General features: G+C 30.9%; 4 protein-coding genes across 5 annotated transcripts in view; 3 read left to right on the top strand and 1 right to left on the bottom strand.

Annotated features, from left to right (window-relative positions):
- The first annotated feature begins 10,500 nt into the window (after positions 1-10,500).
- LOC112686509 lies at positions 10,501-13,010 on the top strand. Its single transcript, XM_025558797.1, has 2 exons — positions 10,501-10,700; positions 11,785-13,010. The coding sequence occupies exons 1-2, from the start codon at positions 10,621-10,623 to the stop codon at positions 12,041-12,043; spliced, it is 339 nt and encodes a 112-aa protein (XP_025414582.1). The 5' UTR covers positions 10,501-10,620; the 3' UTR covers positions 12,044-13,010.
- Positions 13,011-13,249: 239 nt separating this feature from the next.
- On the top strand, positions 13,250-16,326 carry LOC112686508 (rhomboid-related protein 2). Its single transcript, XM_025558796.1, has 8 exons — positions 13,250-13,419; positions 14,153-14,176; positions 14,268-14,435; positions 14,510-14,698; positions 15,064-15,203; positions 15,288-15,501; positions 15,772-15,885; positions 15,975-16,326. Exons 1-8 carry the CDS (start codon positions 13,366-13,368, stop codon positions 16,167-16,169), a joined length of 1,098 nt encoding a protein of 365 aa, XP_025414581.1. The 5' UTR covers positions 13,250-13,365; the 3' UTR covers positions 16,170-16,326.
- Positions 16,327-18,668: 2,342 nt separating this feature from the next.
- LOC112686503 (two pore calcium channel protein 1-like) lies at positions 18,669-22,343 on the bottom strand. Its single transcript, XM_025558787.1, has 13 exons — positions 22,277-22,343; positions 22,011-22,195; positions 21,777-21,941; positions 21,582-21,707; positions 21,163-21,479; positions 21,004-21,103; positions 20,754-20,934; positions 20,468-20,686; positions 20,285-20,404; positions 19,871-20,210; positions 19,512-19,804; positions 19,336-19,445; positions 18,669-19,257 (listed from the first exon to the last, which is right to left on the bottom strand). The coding sequence occupies exons 1-13, from the start codon at positions 22,341-22,343 to the stop codon at positions 19,138-19,140; spliced, it is 2,343 nt and encodes a 780-aa protein (XP_025414572.1). The 3' UTR covers positions 18,669-19,137.
- Positions 22,344-23,079: 736 nt separating this feature from the next.
- The window catches only part of LOC112686504 (60S ribosomal protein L6), a 3,843-nt gene continuing 954 nt past the window's right edge, over positions 23,080-25,968 (top strand). The window contains exons 1-3 of one of the 2 annotated variants that reach the window (XM_025558788.1): positions 23,080-23,187; positions 25,176-25,445; positions 25,509-25,615. In XM_025558788.1, the coding sequence (XP_025414573.1) occupies positions 25,176-25,445; positions 25,509-25,615 (377 nt within the window). In that variant the 5' untranslated portion in view covers positions 23,080-23,187. Of the gene's footprint in view, positions 23,188-23,258; positions 23,673-25,175; positions 25,446-25,508; positions 25,616-25,968 lie in introns of those variants that run through there. The other variant, XM_025558789.1, reaches the window with a different exon arrangement.

Genomic DNA, 25,968 nt, shown 5'->3' with positions numbered 1-25,968 from the left:
CGCGTTAAACGAAAGAGCACAAAACAGTAAATAACTATTGAACGATTAAGAATATTATAAAAATCTCGTTAGAGCTTTATATAATATTCGTACAAGTCATATAATTCAAACGTCTTTAAATCAACAACAATCAAACATTCGACATGTCAACAAAATTACCGATCAACGAACTATAAAATTGTTTAATTTTATTTATTGTGGCCAACTACTTAAATACATATATACATGGGCGCCCGCAAGAAATTTATCAAGGGGGGGGGGGGCATAATGAAATCAAACACAAAAAAAAATACATTAAAAAAAGTTTATTCCTTGTAAACTACAAATTGTGTTAGAATTATATGAAATCCAACACAAAAAAGAACATTAAAAATATATTCCTTACAACCTAAAAAATTAGTTAAATAAAAACTGAAGCGTGGTGCGTCGATCGTCATAAGTAGTTTACACAATAGGCGATTAATATCAATTCACAGAATTGAAACGTATTTAATTTTGCGCAATTAATGTAATAGGCATTATTTTGTAGGTACACCTTATACTATATTGTTATTATGATCAACAACACCACACGGCACATATTAAAGTAAAAATATCTATAAAATGTTGATAAATCAAAATAAAAGTTAAAATATTCAACATTCTATTGAATTGCAGGGGGGCAAATGCCCCTTTTGCCCCCCCTCCGGGCACCCATGCATATATATATACTAGCTGACCCGACAAACGTTGTTTTGTTATATAAATTATTTCTAGAGAATATTTCGCTAGAAAAAAAAAATTTAATTTAATATAAGTGTGTAAGGATGTGGTATGAAGGAAGAGGTATGGAGGGCTGTGAACGATGACGGAATATAAAAATCAAACATTTAGTTTTTTAATAATTTATTAAAATTTATCCTTTAAAATTATATATATATATCGCTAATTATGACAATAATAGTAAAAAACAATATCAATATGCAACAGCCAATGCGATGTCATTATTTGACCGTATTTCAGCGAGAATGGTAGAAATAAGGAATGTTTTGCCAGTTCAACCTGGTGCATCCAAAAAAAAAGAATCCATCTTGTCCTGTCGAAACTTTAAGCATGATGCGGTCGTAAACGGTTCTTTGTTCTTTATTCATAAGTGAGTCGTTGCGAGCAACAATTGCTGCCATTTCCACCATATTGTATTGTAGTTCACGATTAAATTCAGTGTTTATTAAATTAGATGCATTTCGATTTGATAAATACATACCGAAATGACTGTGTAGCAATGATAATGCAAAGATCCTCAATAGCAATCAATGATTCATTATACATAGCGTAACTGAATACTATCGTTAAATCGTTGCGTATGGAATGCTGTGAACAGTAACGAAATATAAAAATGAAAAAACATCAAACATTTATTTTTTAATAATTTATTAAAATTGATGCTTTAAAATTATATATATCGCTAATTATGATAATATTAGTAAAAAACAATATCAATCCCTTAATGCGACAGAGTGTACAATATTTTTTGTTATCCCATCTTACGCCAACACAAACTGGATAGTTCGAAAGCACGCCACGTATAATTGTACGTGTGAAAAACATGATATGCTCAAATCAAAGCCGCAGACAGACATCATTTGGCCTTAAGACTTATTGATAGTCATTGCAAATAACAATCTAATTAGAAATTGAAGGCGTTTAAATTGTATTGGCACGTCTGTGGCTATAATAGGTATTCGCGGTAATAATATATTTTCACCTCAGAATTTGCCATTTAAAATGATGGTTTCGATAACATTTTTCATTAATTTTTTAATGACTAATCGCGTGCCGTTGCACAACCATGGTGGGTTTAAATGACGAAGCAAAATAACCGGAGATCCAACCTTCAGTTGTAAATTATGCTGCGGCATGCCTGGTAAATTTAATGAGTTTAAAAACTGTTGGATAATTTACAGCTTCACTAACATCGCAAACTTTATCAATAGATTTGTATGACATCAAATATCCTGGTAACAAATGTTGTATCTTAAGATTCAATTCGTTGACGTCCACATTTTTTGCTACTAAAATTGCTCTTTCTGCCAGCCACTCATGATTTGTGTATTATCTGTGTACATTGGGAAATATCTGGTTAATGAGAGCATTTTGCGAATCAATGATTGTGTAGAAATCGGTCGGTAATTGTATGCATCCCGTTTAATCAGTAGTAACTTTCCCATAACTGATATCTAACAATTGTTTTGAGACTCTACCACACGCAGCTTTTTTTGATTGAATCGCAAGTATTGAAATCGTTCACTCCCTATATTTACATACATGTCGAACATAAATTGTTGACAAAGCTCACGACATCGTAGAATAGCGTTGTCCTAATCGCATCTAATCATCAACCGATATGCATAATAATCCGAATTAACATTCTTGTTTGTTTTGGCACCTGTTGCGGGATCTTGTTGTTTAATATTTATGTAATACCCATCATTTAATACCAAAAATAAAATTAATAGCTTTTAAATAGTTTTTAATAGTTTTTTAATAGTATCATTTAATAATTCATTTTCAATTGCGCAGTTATCGCCGGGTTAAAAATTATTAAATTAAACTACGATTTATTAAACAATAGCACTTAGAAGTATAAAAAATAGATAAAAATCTATTCGCAGACCTACCAAATGTATTTACAAAATTTCATTAAAATCGGTTCAGCCGTTTTGGAGGAATATGGTCACAAACACTGTGACACGAGATTTTTAAGAGATATGATATACAATGATACAAATAATAATGACAATTGGATTTCTTCAACATTAGCCTAGTGATGTCAACGCAAACTGCATTTTTAACATTTTGTGTATTTTTTCGTTTATAAAAATAAAATATGAACTCGGATCATTTTAATATTAGTCAATAGTGGATAATGTTAAATATAATACACTAAAATTTATATTAACGTTTTGTAAATGAACTCTGTACTCAGTCTAATAAGACTAAGTAAAACTTGAGTAAAAGTATTTGGATAAAAGTATTCGTATAATTTTTAAGTAGGTACTCAAATACGTATTTTAAATATTTTTGAACAAAATACTTGAACATAGTTCCCAGATTAACGATCACCCTTGTCTTAAACCTCCACTCATTTCGATTTTCTACATCCCCTACGCACACACCAACGGCTCTCATATGATTTTCAACCGTATCCAACCATTTCTTTTTTTTCTTCCTCTACCTCTTTTCCCTTCAACGTTAATTTTCATAACGACTCTCATTGATTTTGTTTCCTCTCGTCTCATCACATTCCCAAACCTTCTAAGTCTATTTTCTCTCATCTTTTCAGAGCCGGCGCAAGGCTAAATGACACCCCAGGCCAAAATGTCAACTGGCGCCTTTTTTCATACAACAACCTATAATATCATAAAACTGAGAACAATTTTTTATTTGTAGACAGAAACACAGAAAAATAATATGTTGTGCACAACTTGTACATTATTTGTTATCATCTAATTTAAAAAAAAAAACATATCACGACGAAATATAATATAATAGGCACATATAAATACTTACATAATATTAATAAAAATAAAGAATGCAGAAATGGTTGTAGATTAATAATAAATGGAGATGGAGTGTATAATAGAAAATGGTAAAAATAAACATAAAATGAATAAATATAGGTATGAGTATTTTATATTTTCAAAAACAATAAATGAAAAAAAATGTGTACAGTTCTAAAAAGAAATTTCGGCGCCCCCTTGAGAATGACGCCTTAGGCGATCACCTGAGTCGCCTTACCCTCACGCCGTCCCTGCATCTTGATATACTCTGTTTTATTTCTATTAATTTCCAATCCTTCTTTAAGAGCCAACCTCCACTCATTCAACTTATTATTAACTTCTACTTGATTTTACCTTCTATCTAAACTATATTATCAGCAAACACATCATACACCATGGTACCTTGCTCTGTGTGCCTATCGTAAATTCATCCATTACCCTAGAGATTTATCAAATAAGGGCTTAGAGTCGACCCCCGATGCACACCCTCTCCTACATTAAAATCTTCTATTACTCCACACAAACTCTTAGATAATCTCGATAGTGATATACTCGATGTATACGTAGAGTCAATTATTTTAACTAGAACACTATAAGATTTCAGAATTAAATCTATTTTAGTATTTTTTATATAAAAATAAATATTTGGTGTAGAATTTACATGTAAGGGGCGGTAAGACTTAAGTTTTTCTAACTGTAATCAAACATTTGAGCGGGACCTGTAATTTCCTGTTCGTAGTTCGGTACTTTTTTCATTTTTTGTACTCTTTTATCTTGTTCTGAAATCTGAGACATGAGTTAGAAAAAGCGTGTATTGGGTTGTAGTGCTATCACACGCTGCACACGCACCGAAATATTAATGATAACAATTCCCGCATGCGCAGAATCATCACGGTTAAATACTGTATTTAGACGCTACTGTCGTTAGCTCTGTTGCAGTATCGTTCTTCGGAAACGTTTTGTCTCCGTGGGTGACCGGCCAATATGGCCGGCCGTTGTTATCATCGTACGCAAAAAAAAATATAAAAAAATAAAACGGCCAAAAATAACGCTCAATATTCAGTGTTTTCATAAATTCGGTTATGTTTCAGTCTAAGTTAAAGTCATCGTCTCAGTGTCATAAAGTTCCATGAGTTCGCGTATACTAGTTTTAAGGTAGTGATACTGAAGCAATTGTCTTCATTGTGATGTCCGGTGGCCATAGCCGCACACTTTTATCCACATATTTTCGCCAAATTAAACCGTTCAATACCGCACAAATTCATATATATATATATATATATACATATCAATTACGTATACATTTATCTAAAATAACATAAGTGCACCTCGATACCGAGCAGGGTCACTCGCTCGCTTGAACAGTTAAAAACGAAAATATCCCCCGATTTGCTATGCAACATCATCCCAAGTAAGTCTCAGGATAAAAAAAAATTTTGTGTAGGACCCATACGAAACCGGCAACGTGAATTGTACATACAAAGTGTACAGAGAGAAAGGAACTGTTAACCAAATGTATGTGGTTTTGAACTATCGACCTTTTAAATTTCCCTTTTTAAAAATAGAATAAATATGTGCGGTATTGAACGATGTAAAATGTGTGATTATGAACGGTAAGTGTGTGGTTTTGATGACCGCCGTAAAATAGCAATATAAGTAATTTCATATCTTACATTTAGGGTACCGTTGAAAATATAATTAAATTATAATACCAGGTTTTGTCCATTTTTTTATACCATCAATCAGTGACTAATGTTCAAAATATCAGGTTAATATAGGGAATATCATGTAGTTCATTTTCATTTAATTGTTTACTTATATTAATTAAAAATTTATTAAAATAAAATATAATTATGAATTTAGTAATAATATTTTACATTAGCCATAACACGATGGCTAAAGATACTTTAGCCGGGTAATGTGTACAAAACTATGATTTTAAATGTTAATTGTTTACTTTATCCAACTAGTGTGGCTAGAGGGCACAATATCCGGATAATGTGCACTATGGCCATGTTTCGGACTTTAGCCGTAACATATGCAATATATGTACAATTTTGGGACTTTTTTTCTTAATAATGCCCACTTTAAAAATTTTCTTGATACTCTGTCATAACCTTTTCTTAATCTTTAAACACCATGCAAAATGTTTTCTTCTTTTCCCCAAACTTCTCTACTAGTTGACTAACACAAAATAATGGCTCTATTGTCGATTTTCCTAGCATAAAACCAAACTGATTTTCCGATATTGATGTCTCATCTCTTTTATTATCTTCTCTATAATCTTTTCCCAAATGTTAATACTATAATTCCTATATAGTTCTAACATTTATATATGTATATGAGTATTAAGTCCTACCCAAAAAAATAATATAATTCCGGCATCCAAACATGCATCCAACCCAAATTGTGACGTGTTACGTTGAGCCAATTTCGGACGCTACTGCAGTATGTGAATACACCTACAGTTTTAAAGTGTTTATTAAAATTAACATGTGGAATTCAAAGGCGAGATTCATAGCACTAAAATTGGGTCGCTTAGTTTAAAATTGCCAATTCTATTTTTTAGTAATACTCCTGAAAAGCGAAAAATAATGGAAAAATTGTGTTTTTGTGTTAAATTTGGTATTATTCTACAGAAAAAAATAAAAATAAAATAAAACACCGTAATTATATTAAAAACAATATAATAATTGTGAATTGAGAAAGTTAAAGTTGTAAAATTTTTTATTAAGTATGAAAAAAATGGTATACATTGAATAGGTTGAAAAACCCTGTGATTTTAGGTGTTCATCGTTTAAATATCAGACACATTTTCGTTTGCTTTGTACACGAATAGAATATCATATCAAGATTGTATTCTTAATGCACTTTATAAATATATTCGTGAATAAAATATATATAGATAGGAATATATGTGTAATCATTATTATTTAAATTATTTTATAATGCATACTTTTTAAATCTGATGGTTTTTGTCTTCATACATACATACAAACATACCTACGAACATTCGTATCAGATATTATGTGTTCAAATATGTACAATATGTTATTAAATACCAACCACATATTTGCGATTTTCGAATAGAAGTACACACAACTGTGAAAGTTTATGTTCCTACGGCGGTATAACTGTTCACGTTATACGTACATCCGATAAATAATGAAATAAATGACTGAGGACGCTAATGTATTTTTTCAAATACAAAACATTACACAATGGATGTTAAACTCATCGTGAGAAAAACATAATGTACATATTGATGGACCATTGTATTCGTGCGGTTTTATTCAAACTAAAAAAAAAAAAAACGAATATACATATTATTCAAAACAAGGATTGATTTCAGAGGCACACGCGGTATCAAACACACACCCTTCAAATGGAGTTAACAATCCGCATTATCGTTTCGAATATCTAGTGTATATTGATATTATAACGTACACGTGTTCTTCCAAAGAAGATTCTGACGACACATCTATAATTAAATTCAATCAAATATTGTTCCCGCACTCTAAGTCGTATAATTTTAATCGTAAAAAAAATTGGTTTTAACCGTTATAAGTTTACTTGTTTAAGCTTGCAGGCTACAATTATACAATGATTATTATTAATTTATTGTATATTATATTATAAAATATTATTTGAAACGAATATCAGTAAAAAAAAAAAATATGGTTAAGTTACACATTTTGATATTATATTTGACCTACAAGAAGATATCGTACAACATTTATCGTAGCTAAATCCCTTTATATTATGGGTGTGTAGGGTACTAAGGTTATAATAAAAGTTTATAATACTTGAGGGGATATTTATTTTTCCGGACTTAAGAAACAAAATCATACCATATAATTAATATTTTCTTCGTTACGATGTCTTGTTTTTTTCTAACTACTCTTTATGATACTTAAATTAATGCTACCAATTTTTTCAAACCTTTAACATTTGTTTTTTTCACTATAAACATCTGGAATCCGTATTATCCACATATCGCTAATAATAAATAATTGAAATTTTACAGGTATCTAAATATTTTCTAACACTCTGTGATGACATAAATTTTTATTTCCTGTGAAATAATAACATTTTCCAAGACAGGTCTATAAATTTGCTTTTTCCCATCATTCGAGGAGACAACCTTCACTGTAAACGCTCGTTTATTTAATACTTATTTTTTGGTATTTTAATTGTTGGCACTAATTCATCTTTCATCGTGATATTAATATCATAATATTTTATATTTAACAGTAAGTACTAAACAAACGTGAATAAGAGAAAAAAATAAATGTATACATATTTGTATATAATAAATATCAATATAAACTATACATCAACAACATTAGCATGTACTGCGAATATAATTATATAATGGAAGAAAAACTTAAGTATTTTTACTACGTAAACATTTCACTATTGAAAATAAATCAAAATCTTCGATTCGATTCCAACACACGAGCATTGTATTTAGAGGTCCGTAGTAGGTGTAATAAAAATAAAATACATGTCCCCGAGAAATATGGGATAAGTTATGCTCGGACGGCGTTTTTAACCCTATAATTTATCGACATCATAAATTTTCCGCTTAGTCCTCCTGACGATTAGAAAGTTCGACGCGTGAACACATAAACTTGAAATTCGTCCACGTGGTACATGCGTTACGCGAACGAACGACGGTGTCGAAAAACTATTACGGCGCCTGGCACACGGTATTTCATTGTATTATTATTTATATTGTGTCGTTGGTGTCCGCAAGCAAGTCGTCCGTCACTGTGTTACGTGTTGACAAACAGATGCGACGACCGTATCCCTGCGCATTTATTCGTAAACGGTTTTGGTCGAAAAGAATAAACAATACACGGTGTGCCGGGCTTGAAATCGCAGCGATCGAAAAGCCATGTTGTATTCAATACGCCGACGAGTCCGGGCGACGAACAATAATAATATTCGGCAGCGAAAACAAAAAAAAAAAAATAAACAAAAACCGGTACGATACGAAAATAATATAAACAACAAAATCCCTGCGCCACCGCATATTATCGTCGACCGTGCGTCGCCCCTTACTTTATGTCACGTTTAAACGGCCGTATACACGCACGAGGACCACTCGTTCGGAATTGGATTGTTATACGTAGCAACAATAGATCAAAACATTTCAAAACGCACGCGCTTAAGCCTGACGATAATCCGAAAACGAAAAGTGGGGTCGAATCACATGCGTAGGGATAGGTGCGTAATTTGTGTATGTATTTGTGTGCTTACCACCAGTGACGACCGCCGCATTGTGGACAAGTGTACGGGGTGATTTTTTCAACGGTAAACACGGTCAGTTTATCGATCGGTACCTAGTCAGATATCAATCATCAATCATTTATAGTCAATAGTTATTAAAAATTTATTTCGAACCTTTTTTTTTTTTTATCGCAATATAGCGCTTAAGTGTTTCAGTTTATTTTTTTATACATATACATTTTTAATTTCACGTGTTTTTCGTTGGTTTAGGTATCGATATATTAACGCGATATTTAATGATTTATATATATTTAAGTAGTATGGAATCGCATAGGATTCGCCTTATAGTGTCTTCTTATTTTTTTTCATTCTTAATAGTAAGGATTATAAATCGATATATGCACAACGAAAGAAAATTATAAATTTTTATTTACAACAATCGGTCGGTTGGCCGCAATGACCAACAAGGCTGATCAGTGCATTTTTTAACTAATTAACTAGGTGACACAAATGTCACCCAGTGATTATACTCTGTCGACAATATTTTGAAAGATTGGGTGAAGTAATGCGAAACAAACGAATAATACTATAATTGTACTATGGTATTAAATTGACTATTTTGAGAAAAATATTTTTTATCGCCCAATGAAAATTCCTTATAAAATGTATTGAGGCTGATGAAGACGAAAAATCGTTATTTATTGGTGTTGCAAGAAATCGTATTCCTTACACCACCTAGATGGTTAAAAATAAGAAAATCACGAAAAAGGCTCAATTGGATAATGATTTATTATCCGGTCGATTAAATTGTAATTTTAACGCGAACAACCCGAGGTAGAACGAGACGCGTGAAACGATCCGGATTGATGGCGTCAAAACGTGATTTTCGACGTGAAAACACAACCCGTGCTCGACATGGAAAAATTAAAGAAAAGGGACTCTGTTTACTTTTAAAAAAAAAAAAAAAGAGCGTCCCCAAAACTTAAGCGTTATAATTCTAACGTAATAATAGCGGGGAGACGCTAAAATTTCTGAAAATTATTTTGTATTGTTGTATAATTATTAGAACCTTATTGATAAAAGTACGATCAACGAAAATGCGTTTACAGCACTCGATTGTTTTGAAAAACACGAACATACATATTACAAGCGAAAACCGGTTTCTGGTTGTAACGTGTACAGTGCCGAGTACATGCGCTCAACTAGGATAGGAGGTTGTGACCCCCTGTGAAATATGTACTCGACTTAAGCTTGTTCTGGGCACCGAACCGACTTCTAAACTTAAACTTTTCTTTTCGAACACATTTTTCTAACGCCGAAAATAAATCCTGGTCGCACCCCTGCGCGCACGTACGCACCTGCGTCATGCGATATTCACCGACGCGACGGCATACGGAACGCGGCCCGCGGTTATAGGTCCCGCGCGCCGAGCAAACGCACCCTCATCCCGTACCGTCCCGCGGGAGATTCGTCAGCGTCGGCGGCGGCTTAACGTCGAGTAGGGGCCCGTCGCGCAGATAAGGCGAACAATGGGCGCCGCGTGCGCCCGGTCCCGATAACCGATCGACCGGAAGTACAGACGCGCCGCACCCCTTCCGCGTCCGCCGAGATACGGATCGCGTGCATTTGTGTGTGTGTGTGTGTGTGTGTGTGTGTGTGTGTGTGACCGAGCCCACCCGCCGCAACAGCAGACCGGCCAACGGGTTCGGTCACTCGAACGCGCACCACCATACGGTTCCGGAAACGTCTACGCGTTCGCGGCGACGGTCCGTATCATCCTGCCCGGTAGTCTAGCCGGCGCTAGTTCCGTTGTCCTGATGGCGTGGAGCGACCGCGGCCGGTACCGATGCGAAACTTGGAGCTGTACCAAGGTTTTTCGGGGCCAGGGGCAAATTTATTCGGGGCCCCTTCGACCACAGCAATAAGGTATGATAAACAAAATACTCACTAAGAATAACAAAATTCTTGCAAACGTATTTTTCCAAACCTTAACCAATCAAGCTCATTTTTATGCATGTACTGCATTAAACACTCACATAATAGAATTGAATATTATTCCTATTATTTATAATTTAATCACTGACACGCAGCGTGTAAAATTGCTCAGTGTAATCGAGACTTTATTATTAATTATTATACATCAAGACTTTATGGTTGCCCCCTAAAAATATTCCAACAATGGGGCCTGGGGCAAAAAGGTCCCGTTGTCACCCCTCTGAACGGCCCTGGCGAAACTGAGCCTTCCACCTGATCGAGGGAGGGATGGACCGAAATGGACGAGTAGGCGCTTATGAAAACAATTATAAAGCTGTACTAGGATTGCAAATCATTGATAACAACGGCGATGGAATAATTTGGAAACTTTTAAGTTGAAATTATCTTTTCATCATTATTCATATATTGAAATACATCGAGTTTGGTGATAATTTTATTTCGTCTCTTTTTCAATAAAACTTGATGAGGTTAGTTCAAAAAACGTTAGTCGATATAACTGTTAAAGCATAGAAAACCATCTGCAGAAATAAAACAATAAAACTTTTTGAAGAAGGGAAGTCACCGTCAAAAGCACTATTTACATTTAAATCCCATCTGAGAAATGAGAAGGGAAACCATTACTATGAGTATGCTGGTGATCGAGGGGTGTTTCCAGATCCGTAACGGGTGTATTATTTCTATTAGAAGACTTTCAAATGAAATTTGGTGCACCACATGGTTATGCGATGATTATATATCTTGCAGAGACAGTACATTTATATAATACAGAAATTAACTAAAACGGGGTATCAATAAAAGTTTTTGAAGTTGGTAATTTTGCAGTAGTCATTGCGATTCCTTTAATGCAAAGAATAAGTTGCGGGTTAGAAGAAAGCGGTGAAATATTATTGACCAACGTATTTGAAAACAGATAGATAAGTCTGTAAATTGTTTGTAATATATACCATTAGCTGTGCTGGGAACTTTTTTATCGGAACGATTTTTTTTACAAACTAGCCATCATATGTTATTACAGAAGATGTTTACTGCTTTGGAATAATCGGTTTCTAATGGATGCGTTGTCTACAAGGGTTGATAATGGACCTAAAATATTCTTGTCATATGATTCAGCTGCTGAAAAACTTGCAATTCACAATGCGTTTCCTCAACCAAATTGTTTATGTATTTTTCGTGTATTACGAGCTATCCGGAGGTATCTTTGGGATTCTAGCCGCGGTGTTTCTCCATGTCAACGCAAATTATTGTACTCTAAAGTCAAAGATATGCTATATTAAAAAATAAAGATCAATTAGAAATAACATTTAATCTAATATACAAACATGAACCGTTGATTAAAAAGTATTTGAAATTTGAGTCTTACATTATTGATTTGTACCTAAGAAAAGAAGAATGGGCACTTTGTTTCTGAAAAGGACCATTAACACGAGGCCGGAATAACAATAATATAAGTAATATTGGTATAAAAATCGTATAAACATCATACTTATTGCCGTGTATCACTATGTAAATGACACTGTTTAATTTATTCATCGTATTTGTGGAAGAAACGATTAAGTAATAATAATATAATCAGTGGCGTAGCGATGGTATGGCGAACTGTGTCTACGCCAGGAGCGCAGAGTTGTGTAACAGTCGTATTTTTATCCTATAATTAAATCGTCATTTTTCCATTATACTTTTTGAAGTACGTAGATGTTGTTTACTTGTACACACTGTGTGTGAATTTAATGGGGTAATTGTGAAAATAACACAAGGGCATTTAAATAAAATATTTCGTACGAAGAAATCATCGATGGATTTGCCAGTCATAAAGCGTGAAAAGCAAATTTTCAAAGTTTAAAATTAACACTGTAATAATAACTTATAAGTACAAAATGTGTACTTAAAAATATTAGTAAAATTAAAGGTTAAAAAAAATATGGCGTCAAATTTTAATGGGTTAAAAAAGTAACTTTTTCTAAGTTTGTCAGGGGCGCTAGCGAGTCTTCCTACGCCACTGAATATAATCTACCATAATAACATTGGATAGAAAAAAATAATGGTACAAATATCGAAGCACAGCAATAAAGTCAAACATGTATCAGTGTATCGGTGTATCGATCGCAGGTGTTCTAGGTTTCTATTTATAACATTCTGAGAGTTGGCGGCGAACGTGTGATAAAAAAATGTTTGGATCACGGCTATAGATAATATTATCTATAGCCATGGTTTAGATATAAGCGGAATATTAAGATACACGCATGCGCAGATCAATGGCTCTTAAAAGATCTGGCGTAACACGTTTTAAAATGTCGGCCTGCCGTCAAGGGATCGCTGCGGATTCGGTATCCGGTCGGGCTATGCAAATACTACCGTCCGAAGTTCAGCAAATTTGCGTTTGCCGTTCCACGGAACTGTTAACGTCAGGTTGTCGACCCTGTATTTTTGTTTACTTGCGCACATCGCAGCCGCGGACCGATAAGCAACCAGTGCTATACTATCAAATCGGTTGCGATTTCCTTCCGGCGAATCCGATAATGTAACTTGATCCGTTAATCTATTTGCAATTTTGATTTAATCGTAGTGGGTTAGTGTAGTTTACAGTCAACCGTTTAAAATGTCCAATCAAAATCAACAGTTCCATACCATACCGCTGAATAGTGTCGAATCGGTAAGTATTATAATGTTACATTGTCACTAGTCGACAAGACAGACTTGTTGGTACCTATATTCAATCAATCGGTTTTTGAAATTAACAGCACTGATACTCAATGTTATTATTATTGCAAAGTTCTTGTCCCTTTACTAATATTAATCAAAATCAATGTGTTCAATAAGAATTTAGTCTGATCCTGATGGCTACGGGTGTGTGTGTGTGTTTAGAGAGTTCTATCATGACTCATTTGCAACTCGTTCTTTGACATTAAATTTTTAGTGTATGACTAATTGTTGATTGTTGATTTTTTGCTACGAGGAATGATGATGTAAACAGGGTTTTAAATGTCAAATTATAATTTTATCAATTGTCCGGTTTCATTTAGCATTTTCTTTATCGGATGTGATTATTCCGCACCATTTTTAAATGTCAACAATTAATTTAATTTACACAAAATATAAACTTTAACAGCGAGAATTCTGGAATCATTATCTTCCTGTAACTATTACCTCACTGGAAAGATTTATTTTAGTTAATTTTAATAGAGAAAAATTCTTCTATAGTTCTTATTTGTTTTTTTATGAGAGTTTTCAAAGTAAATCTCTTAATTTGTTTGTTTTTATAATTATATTTTTAATTAATTAACTATTTAAATATTTTCATATGTTTAAATATTATTTTGAAAACTTTTCTTAATATTACTTGTATTAAATTTGTAAATAACTTTTCATCTCATTTTTTTTTTCAGCAATGGGAAATTTTATTCAATCAAGTAAGTCATAATTTTGAAATTGTTTATGTATTAAATTTTTTTGAAAATAATCTAGTTGTGATTTATATTCAATTGTTTTATGTTTTTTTAGTTTGATAAAAATCGTGATGGAAAAATATCCATTAATGAATTGCATCATGTTTTAAAACAAGGAGCTGGTGATCAATATAATGTACCTCCTAAAGTCTTAGCAATCATTGCACACAAAGCTGATCATAATCAAGATGGATATATTAATTTTAGAGAATTTTTAAATTTAGTTAGTTTATTTATTTAAATTTTATAATTCAAGTTTTGAATTTTAATAATCATATTAGTTTAACTTATTTTTAGATGGAAGAAGAACCTATAGCTCACAATTTAACTGCAAATTTTGTTAACAAATACATTCATTATACAATTGTACCTAGAGGCCTGCCTAAATTGAGGACTGCTGGAGTGGATCTTACTGATGGTGATTATGAAGATGAATATTCTTGCAATCCTCCTGCATTGTGTATGATTATTATTAGTCTAATCGAAGTAAGTTGATATTATTTTGCATGTAATCTATTACTTTTTTAATGAGCTGTCTAAATGCATCTGTAATTTTTATCTAATTAAAATTATTTTTTGACAACTTGAAACTATAAAATTAATTATCTATTAGGAACAAAGCTGATCTTGGAATTTATGAACCCCTTGACAGAGTAATTACCTTTAATACTTGGTATATATAATTATACTTAAATAATAGAATATTTAATTTTATTACGAAAAATTTAATTTAAATCAAGTAGCATTAGAGACAATTAGATTTCTATATTTAAACTGGTTAATTGATACTGTATGTATATAATTTATATTGTCATATAAAAAACTAAAAAAAATTTTGTTGTATAAAAAAGGTACTCTTTTTCTCTTGGGATGTATTGAAATTAAAATCGACTGAGTCAATCCAAGGACCTGTGGCATCAACTTTTATCTATAATCCTCATCGTAGACATGAAGCTTGGCGTTATGTGACTTATATGTTTGTACATGTTGGGTAAGTTGATAATAAGCAATACTGTTATAAAATTCTGATAACATATCATTTACAATTTAAAAAAAAATTGCTATTATTTTCCAGGCAGACTCATTTAACAGTAAACTTAATTGTTCAGTTATTACTTGGAGTTCCATTGGAGATGGTACATCGTGGTTGGAGAGTAATCCTAATTTATTTTTCTGGTGTTATAGCTGGTTCACTAGCAACGTCTGTAACAGATCCTTCAGTTTATTTAGCTGGTGCTTCTGGAGGTGTTTATGCTTTAATTACAGCACATATAGCCACTATAATTATTGTAAGTTGATCTAGCTTTAACACAATAATTTATTTCATAGCTACACTAAAACTGAAAATTTATCTTAATAAATGAAATGTGAATTATTTATCATATTTTTTTAACATAATTATTTGTCTTACATTTAATTGTGCTACGGGGAAAAAAGTAGTTTTATTTCTCAAAAACTATGCAGTTATCTTAAATGAAACCTGTTATTGAACTTTTGTTTGACTATAAATTGTATATATTTGTTTTGACAATAATATTTTGCTTAAATTTGTTTTGTAGAATTGGTCTGAAATGGAATTTGCAATTTACCAATTGTTGATATTTGGATTTTTAATAATTTTTGACACGGGATCATCTATTTACAATAGATTTTTCGTCGATGTGGACAATCGGGTATGTAGGAGCATTTATTTTATATTAAAATCAAAATAATAGATAAATAAATTAATGTTGTATATTATATGTAAATACAATTTAAATAGATTGGTTATACTGCACATTTGGCTGGTGCTGTGGCTGGTCTTCTTGTTGGAGTATATACATTACGAAATCTTAATGTCCGTCCATGGGAAAAAAAATTATGTTGGTTTTGTTTTGTCATTTATGTATTGGCAATAGGCTCAGCTATAATGTGGAATGTAATATTTCCGGAGTATTTTCCCAAAGAGTATTATTAAAAATCAAAAATTTTTTTATTTATAGTACAACAACAAACAAAATCAATTAATTTTAATAACTGCATATTGTGTTACAACACATAAACACGCAGCTTTAAAAATGTTATATATACATAATATATAAAATGTTTGAAATCACATAATTTTTTTACAATATCACCTATTTTTATTTTTAATTTTATAAAATGTATTATTTTATCTATAGTAATTTGATATCAATAAATATATTTATTTTTTTTTTAAGTGATCTTTTGTATGTTTACTAACTTACCAATAAGTATTTAATCCATTTAAGTCTAAATCAGTAGTGCAAAACCTTATATGATCAACAACCCTAAAATTGATCTACTTCAATGGGGTGACCTTCTACATATAATCAGGACTTTTCATGCCTAGAGCTAGTAAAAATAAATTATTAAACTTTAAATTACTATTATAAGTATATTTCTTTAAATTTAATTATTATTTCTTTATGCTGGTACATAATTATTTTATATACGTCCAAATTAAATTTCCTCTGGGGATTTCTAATTTATTTTTTAGTATTTTAGATTTTAAAATTAATTAATTATAGTATGTTAATTATACTATATAAATATAACAAATTCTTTTTGTGGGTATTTAATTATTTTCTCACTTGTCTAATTCAAATTTCCTACGAAAAAAATTTAATATTAATATAATATTTAATTTTAACTGTACAAACAACAGTGGATTATTTCACCAGGTAAATCCAAGTGATATTCCACCTCAAGTGACTCATATAAAACAATTATCTGTTTCAAAATCACATTGGATTGAGTTATTGTTGAAAACAAGTAAATAGATAATAATAAAAACATATATATATGTTATTATATGTTATGTATATATATATATATATATATATATACATTTTTTATTAAGTTCACTGTATGTATCAAATATTAAGAAAAAATAAGGATTTAATGCTTTAAAATGATGGGTTCATATAATTATTTGCAGAATTATTACTTCTCTTACCATCTTGAAACATTATACATAAGAACATAAAAAGAGATATTGTTATTAGGTGTATAAAAAATAAAAACTATTTAAATATACATGACCGTGTTATACATAGTAAATTTATTAGGTTATTCAATCATATTAACGAATAAAAATTTCTTATTAGTAAAAATTGTTACGAAAAAAAATCATATAACATTTCCTCATAAAAAAATAATAGGACAATGATAGTACATTATTATAATTCATAAGATACCAGAAATAATGTGTAAATAGGTAGTTTATTGATCACAAGTAATAATACTAAAAACTATAAGCTAGTCAGTAAATAACCAAAATACAATAATACAAAGAAATAATACTTTTAAATAAACACCATACATCAGAATAAAATATACTACAATAAATAAATAACATTTGAAATGTGTTTATGTTAGTTATCAGGTACTTTTAAATTATAATATACTTATATGTTAGGTATTTATATAATATTGTTCTTAAACAATTACAACTATGCCATTTATGATGACAATTAAAAACAACTAATATATATTATTCAAATATATATTTATTTGTGTAAACTATATCAACCAAAGATACATTTATTTTATACACTATTTGGTTTTGAAAAATACTATCTGAAATTTAGGAACTTAAATTATCATTCTATTTGAGAGGTTTTCAGGAAGACATTATTAATATTGAAACAGAATTGATATTTGTTAATTATAATAATACATTGTAATAATCAGTCGCATTTTTAAAAAAAAATTAAGCATTTGGAGTGAATATGTAAAATTTGCATTTTTTTTTATCTTTTATTAGTGAAACAACGAAAAATATTACTTTTAATTATATCGTATATGAATTACAAATATTTTTATTATTTTTTTATTAATATTAGAAATAAAAATGAATATTAACTATTATGAGACAATTAATGTAAAATCAATTATAATTAAAAGTTATGCATGACATCAGTATTGCAAGAGTATTATTTTAAGTGTTTAAAGGTTTATATTAAAACAAATTAAAACATAATCAATTCCAACCATAAATATTCTAAAAAATAATCACTAACATTATATTTTAATAGTTTGGTTTTTCAAATGCAATTACTTTTCGATAAAATAAATAAAAAATATTGGTCGAATTACATAGAATCATTTTAAAAAACGTTCTCTATAATGCACAAAACACTAAATATTTTAATTTTCTGAAAGTAATAATACAAATAAATAAAAACTATTAAATATTTTTTATATATGACTAGCTACCTTACAGTATTATTTAACTTTTTAAGTAACCAGATATTAAAAAGCAATATATTAAAATTCATAGTTAGATATGTTCTGGTTTGAATCTTCATTTAAATGTTCAATATATCTCATAAAATGTTAATCACAGACAACATATTTGATTTACAACAGTAAAAAATAAATTCTAATACATTATTCAATAAATAAAAATCAATTAATTAAATTCACTATAAAAACATAGACAAAAAAAAAATAAAAAATAAATAGTAACAGAATAAATACTTGATCGTTTTTGTTCAGGGTAATACTATAAAATCACAGGCAAAGGATATCAAAACCGAATAGTATAATAGTTTAGTTTATGACTCATAAAACAATTATTAACTTTTGCATTTTTTCTACCATAATTATTTTCAGAAGGACATTTGTTTTTACGATAGATGAGTTTAAAAACAATTGTCAAAAAAAAAAAAAACTATTTCCTACAGAATATTAATTTAGGAATGGAACAAAATTATTGTAGTTATAATAAGACACATACCTTGGGTATAAAGTTATTATTAGCATGTGTTAATAATGAATTATTAAATAATAATAATATAGTTAAATAATTACTTTTGCCTTATACAACATATATGTATATAGTAAATACTAGTTATTCTATTATTAAATTGACCCCATCAGTTTAATTCGTTTTCTTCAGTGTTAAGAAACTTATTCACTTACAGACGTTTATCGATAGCAGCAGCTTCTTGCATCCATTGTTCAATTTCATGCCTATACATCCGCCGTTGCAGTACTTGACGATTTCTTGGGCGACTTCCCAAAAAAGATATTTTACCCTAAATATTTAAAAAAAAAAAAATTAAACAACCAAATTACATTTAAACTGGCAAAAAATAATATCCAACAAAACTTACAACTCCTACAAACATATCCGATCTATACTTTTGTAATGCTTGGAAATCTTTTACATAGTTCATAACATCTTCCCATTTGAGTTCAATCTCTTCATGCAGCAATTTTTCCTCTACAAGTCAATTTTTAGACATTTAAAATAACATTGCTTATAGATAGTTAATATTATAGAATTTACCATCTCTCTTTGTAGTTTGCTTTTTGTATTGTATTCGGAATCTAAAAGCTTCAAGAACTGAAGCAACAACTATTGTTAATACAACCATGGTGAAAAGATAAAATAATACAAAGTATGCTCGACTAGCAGCATGTACTTTTGTTGCATACCCATTCATCACAACAAACCAATTATTGACAACAGTTAATTCAAATAGTGTTACAAGACTGACAGCCAAATTAGGAAAAGTATTTAAGTAATAATATCCAGACTTATCTGGAGTAAATTTGTAATATGTCTCAATATTTGTGCCACTAAAATAAATAAAATCCTTTGACATTTTTTTAAAATTAAAAAGACAATGTAAGAATATGAATTACTTGCAACAATTGCGCATGTCATAACCAGCAAACAATTCCATTCCAATAATAGCAAAAAAGTAATACATGACGAGCATAACACATCCTGCAGATTTAATTAAAGGTGATAAAATTGCCATAGTACCGATAATATCTCTATAACGTTTCTTTAGTTTAAATAGTCTCAACAATTTAAGTGGTCTAAAAACAACAAAATATACAAAATCTGGGAATATACGTAGTGATATAACAGCAACTAAACCACCAAATGTCACAACAAAATCGTATAAATTCCAACCAGATGAGAAATAACGTTCTAATCCCATGCCAAGTGTCTTCAAAGCTACTTCTAAAGTAAAACCTAAAACACATAATTATATTTTTGTAAAATTTGCGAAAAAAAACCACTAGATGTCAATAAATAAATATAAATACATGCTAAAAAGAAACATGTATCCCATCCAGCACTAAATGCAAGTACAGACTCTTGTAAATTTGAATACGAATGCATTCCTCGTTCAATCATTGCAATACCATTTAAAGCAGTTATTATATCTAAAATTAAAATATAAAATTAATGATATTTTTAAATATTAAATATATATCGTTTTCGTTTACAAAATATATGATCAAAATATGGCCATGAAATAGTTGAATTTGCAACTTGACAAATTTTTTGCACTGTAGGAGATGCTGTAAAATACCATGGTGTATCCAACGCTTGTGGCTGCCAAGTCATCATCACAGCATCATATATGCCGTAAAATTCTTCAATAGTCAAAGAACCAGACCCACTAGTATTCAAATACCTAAACATCACCAATAAATCTCGGTTGCCTGAAATAATAATATAAATAGTAAATTAAGTAAATTTTTTTATTCCAAAGATAATTGTGAAAATTACTTTTTTTAGGTGCATAATATCTCATCACTCCTTCAAACTGAGTAAATTCCATTTGATTAGGATTTTCCTTGGTCAATAAAAGTTTAAATGCATTTTTACAAGCTTGGCGTTTATGTAACAGCAATTTTCTGAACTTGTCTCTTTCAATACTAGTGAATGTTTCATAGACTACAGCCAACATCTAGAAATAATTGTATAATTGAAATTGAATTAAAACTGCTTAATTTGCACAAGTATAATAATTACTTACTAAATTCATTAGAAGGTACAATACAATGCACAAGTATGAAATAAAGAATAATGAATACCACTTTGACTTTGAATAAGCAGGCATCATAATATCTGGAAAACTAAAAATAAACTAGTATAAAAGTCTATTTAAGGTGCAATATTATTAAAAATAACTAACTTGGCTGTAGTTAACAAAACAAACATGTTGACAAAGCTGTTAAATAATGTGTCAAAATGGTTATGTACATCAGTTGTATTATTGAATAAATAGTATCCAAGCACAGAATATACAGTGACAAAAAAGAATATCAGTAATAGCATGTCAAATATTGGTGGTAATGATTGAAGTATTTGTCGTATAAAACGCCGAACACCACCTAAATAATGTGTGTCAACTAAGAAAATAGGCCGCAATGCTCTTGATACTCGAAAATGAGATGTTTGACGTACCAACACCACAAATGCTTCAACAATCATTATTGTTAATGTTATACACTAAAATTAGAAAATCAAATATTAATACATTTTACTATAAATAACAATTATTATTAAGACTAATATTTTTAAAGCTAAACCATTTATAAAAATTATGCTTACTTTTAACATGGTGCGTTTGTGTTTCAAAATTGTTAACCAACCCATCCATCTAAGTTTCAATGCTAAACCAAGACCAATTATTACGAGAGCAAAAAGTTCTATAATGCTATGCAGAGCAACTGGCATCTAAAATTAACCATCATGAAAATAGTATACATTTATAAGGAGAATTGTATTATTTTATATAGATCTTACTTCAAATGGTGGTGTTGCTGGATCTTCAGCAAATGCTAGTACAATTAAAACTAATGATGTAGCCAAATCCATACCGTAATACCAATCGTTGTGCACCAAAAGGTAAGCTGGAAGAGCTTCAGGTTCGTGTGGATGAGAATCAAATTTTTCGTTATTTTCACCTTCCTAGTAATGGTTAATGAGAAAATCATATAAATTACTTTAAACTTAATAAATATTATTAAAAAGGCTTACTTCTAAAAATATAGAAGCTTCATGGTAATTCATTTCCCAAAATTGATCAACATCGATTCTACGATCTCCATCACTGAATATTACATCGAGGCGTCCATCAAAATGATTCCTCAGGTCTATATTTTCACCTTCTTCATTTGGTATTGTTGATTCGCTAACATTTAATGGAACATCTCCTTTACGATCTATATTAAAAAAAAAAAAAAAAAAAAGCTTTGTTACATTTAATGCAAATCAATATCATAAATGGTATAAAACAAACTTACTGGGCGATTGAGCATGATATGAATTCACAATCATATCATCTTCGAATCTCGAGTAGCCGTCAGTCATTTTCAAATCGTTCGGTACGAGCTTGTTATTATAATAAAGTGTAATATGAAAATCGTACAGCTCTAACCAGAACTATTGGGAAAGCGAACCATTCTCAAAATTCCCAACGGTACATTTTAATCATGTCCAAGTGAAGCTGACCCGTTTTCAACGAGACGAAAAATGTTTACCATGTTTGACGTGTTGATGAATGCAACGAGCATATCTAATGCGTTTTACATTTGCATATTGTACAAATAAATCGGTATGTAAATGAACCAAGACGTCTCGGGTTCACTTCGGTCACATTTTACAGTTCGTACACGTGCGGTACACGGACACGCGACGGACCCGAACGTATCGTGCACGGGAATTTATGAGCTGCGCTCGTTCCGGGAACGTCATAACATTGGGTACGTTGTTAACAATGCAAATGTATATTGATAAGAGTAATCATGCGTAAAACGGGACGTGCGTCGGTGCCGGCAACGTAATAACGTAACGCGCTGACCCGGTATTCCCGTAGGAATTTCAGATTACTCGTATTTGAATTCCGTCCGCTGTTCCCGTCGAACCCGTTCGTGTTCGCGAAACGTAATTGTCTAACGAAAAAACGTTGAGAGACGTAAATGTTTTGCTGCAACAACGACGACGAACTTATTGGAGAACTTTTTGGACGGTGAAACTCGGTCGCTTCGAACCGTCAGTTCCGACGTCTCCGAGACACGGCGGTCGGGTTGGCCGCACTGCCGGACACCTAACCTAAATGTTGTCAACAACTCGGACAACAGTTCGGTTGCGCTGTCTCTCTTTCGCGAGTTCGCGTTAACTTAGTGTTGTTCGTCGGTCGGATATTCCCGTCAAAGTAAGTACTCGTTATTTTTATCCGTTTCAATCTCAACGATCTCGCGAGCTGTGCGATGTCCGACGGCTTCGGTCCGTCGCCGTTTGAAAGCCGGTGACGCGTTTGCGGAAATTTCGGTTTCCCGGTCCACTTATCGACGGTTGCGCGAAATCGTTGTTCCTCAGGCGCAAGACCCGATGGAACGGTCGTTTTTGCCTTCGAACGTTTCGCGTATTTCAATATTGTTCATTGTATTGTTTTTCCGTCTCGTGTCTTTCGAATAAACACTCGACCGATTTTTCGTCTTTCGATCCTGTATGTTCCGTCTTGCGTCTTAACTCTTTTCCGACGGATAAAGCAATCTCGTTGATCCGTTTTGTACTACAGTAGTCACTCGATAATTCGAAATTCAGGAGACTGAGCTAATGATTCGAATTATATAGAGGTTTTCGATTTATCGAGTGTTCGAATAATCGAGGGAAGAAATTAATTTGAATTAAAGAGAGGTGAAAATTACATGTATATAATACATTTATTTATTATACATATTATGTATTATATTTTACAATTATTTATTATACATAATATGTATTATATTTTACATTTTAAAAAAAATCTGTTATAATTTTTTTGTGTTAAATTATTGGCCACAATCTGGTCCATAGTGTTCTCTAACTTACTGATTTCTTACTTTCAACCGCCGCAATCACTTTATTTTTTGCGGCAATCGACAAACACTTATATGGGACTCGTAGTCCAACCGGCTATGTTTTATTCGATTTCATCTACTGTTTACCCATTGCCAGAGGTATTTTGATCAAATCAGTGTTTCTCAACGGGGGCGATAACGCCCTCCAGTGGGCTGTGAAGGCATACCGAGGAGTCGTGTTAGGTGAACTCATTTTGGGTGATAAGGGAGTGGTGAACTTTTTTTCTGTTCAAAGCAACGCTCCAAAATTTATCTGTAATTGTTTCCCGTTAATCGATTTCTAAAATAAATTCGCGATTATGAAATATAAACTACATATGCCAGTGGCAGTGCATTATTATCTAATAACCGAAAAAAAGAAATCGACTCGACATCGTTAAAAGAGGAGATTTACGCCTTCATCTCACAAACTGAACCAAACTTAAAAGAATTGGCTTTGAATCACCAAGCACAACCATCTTACTGATCAATATATTTCAAAACATTTAAATTATATTTAAACCATAAATGTTATAATTATATATATACATGTATTATTTATTATTAAATTATAAATATTTCATGTATACTATTTTAATTTTAATGAAATGATGAGGAGGGGACATTGAAAATCATTTTGCTTCTTAGGGTGGGCATCAGTTTGAAAAAGGTTGAGAAGCACTGGGTTAAATGATTCAATTAAAATCAAGATTAGGTAGTTAAGATACGATAATATCTAATGACTGTCATTATTAATTTCATTGTAACTACATAAAATAGATGTACATTATCTATTTACATATGAACATATAATTATGTTAAAGTAAATTCGAATTATAGAGGTTCTGAAAAAAAATATTTGAATTGTAGAGTGAGTCCTACTAACAGATATTTTAAATTATCAAGGGAACCAGAATGTATGTATTTTTTCTAATTGTGGAGGTTTTCTCAGTGAACTAAGAGTTTAGTTCGATACATGAAGTTTTCAAATTATCGAGTGACTACTGTATCTCGTTTTACTCATTTAAAAATCATGTTTCCGCTAACCTTATTATGCATATAAATTGATACACTTTTAATAGTTTTATATTTTGTTTTGTTACATTAAGTATTTTATTGTTTTAATCTATTTTCATATGCTATGTATTAAATATTCATGTTAATTGGGCTCAAGTCCGTTTAATATTTCAATTAATAAATAAAAATAAATAAGTACCATGGTTTTTATATTTTTAATGAAAACTTCAACTGTTTCTTGTAAAACTACTAATTCGAACAGTTCTTTTTTTTCTTATACTGAATAATATATAAAAAATTTTAGATGGTTAGTTCTAAAGTTGCTGCTGCGAAGCCAGATTCTTCAAAAAAGTTGAGGCCAAGCAAAGTGAAAAGCTTGGCCAAATATGAAGCCAAAAAGAAGGCTAGAGCAGCTGGTACACTGAAGAAAAAACCCAAGCAAAATTTGTTAAGTGGTACAGCTACATGGAAAGTGGTGTACAAGAGTGGAACTTGGCGTTTCGTTCATAGGCCTACTGAAAATAAATTAAAAGCTAAAGCTAAAGCTGAAGGAAAGCCAACTAATGAAACTCGAGTAAATAGTTTATTAGTCTAATTTTGTATTGTCTGTTTGTACTAATTTGTTTTTTTATTACAGAAATTCAAGAAATCCATAGTTGTAAAACCAATTAAAGGTGAAAAGAATGGTGAGACTCGTGAAGTTCACACTGTTAAACGCAAGGCATATTATCCAACATTAAAAACGTAATTATTTTAAAACTAAAATTTTTATTTAGTATTTAATATCGATTTAATTAGTAATGAACTAAAGTTACAGGTTATATACATTGAAGTATCCCTGTGATAATAAAAATTCATTAATCAATTTATTACTTATATTAATGCTGATTTTTAAGACAAATTTGATTATATAATTCTTAAAAAATTCCATTGAACCAGAGTCGTAGGTAATACGCATTGAAGTATTCCTGTGCTAAAGAAAGTTCATATACCAATTTCACTTATATTTATGCGCCATTTATATATCAATGAATAATTATGGACACAAATAATTGATACATTTATATATTTTATGCTGATTATATTTAATACTTTTT

The sequence above is a fragment of the Sipha flava genome, unplaced genomic scaffold (genome assembly GCF_003268045.1).
Source record: "Sipha flava isolate LNK unplaced genomic scaffold, YSA_version1 312_pilon_pilon, whole genome shotgun sequence".
NCBI classification, from domain to species: domain Eukaryota; kingdom Metazoa; phylum Arthropoda; class Insecta; order Hemiptera; family Aphididae; genus Sipha; species Sipha flava.
Note: the sequence above shows the minus strand (reverse complement) of the source record. Positions and strands in the feature narration are given on the sequence as shown.

Excerpts from the sequence above, each read along its gene's own strand:
- LOC112686509 (XM_025558797.1), top strand. The coding sequence starts at position 10,621 with ATGCGAAACTTGGAGCTGTACCAAGGTTTTTCGGGGCCAGGGGCAAAT. Across the intron at positions 10,701-11,784 it reads CCTTCGACCACAGCAATAAG|AAGATGTTTACTGCTTTGGA; the intron begins GTATGATAAACA and ends ATGTTATTACAG.
- LOC112686508 (XM_025558796.1), top strand. The coding sequence starts at position 13,366 with ATGTCCAATCAAAATCAACAGTTCCATACCATACCGCTGAATAGTGTC. Across the intron at positions 14,436-14,509 it reads TTAGAGAATTTTTAAATTTA|ATGGAAGAAGAACCTATAGC; the intron begins GTTAGTTTATTT and ends ACTTATTTTTAG. Across the intron at positions 15,204-15,287 it reads TATATGTTTGTACATGTTGG|GCAGACTCATTTAACAGTAA; the intron begins GTAAGTTGATAA and ends ATTATTTTCCAG.
- LOC112686503 (XM_025558787.1), bottom strand. The coding sequence starts at position 22,343 with ATGACTGACGGCTACTCGAGATTCGAAGATGATATGATTGTGAATTCA. Across the intron at positions 21,708-21,776 it reads CAGCAACACCACCATTTGAA|ATGCCAGTTGCTCTGCATAG; the intron begins GTAAGATCTATA and ends GGTTAATTTTAG. Across the intron at positions 20,935-21,003 it reads TGTACCTTCTAATGAATTTA|ATGTTGGCTGTAGTCTATGA; the intron begins GTAAGTAATTAT and ends AATTATTTCTAG.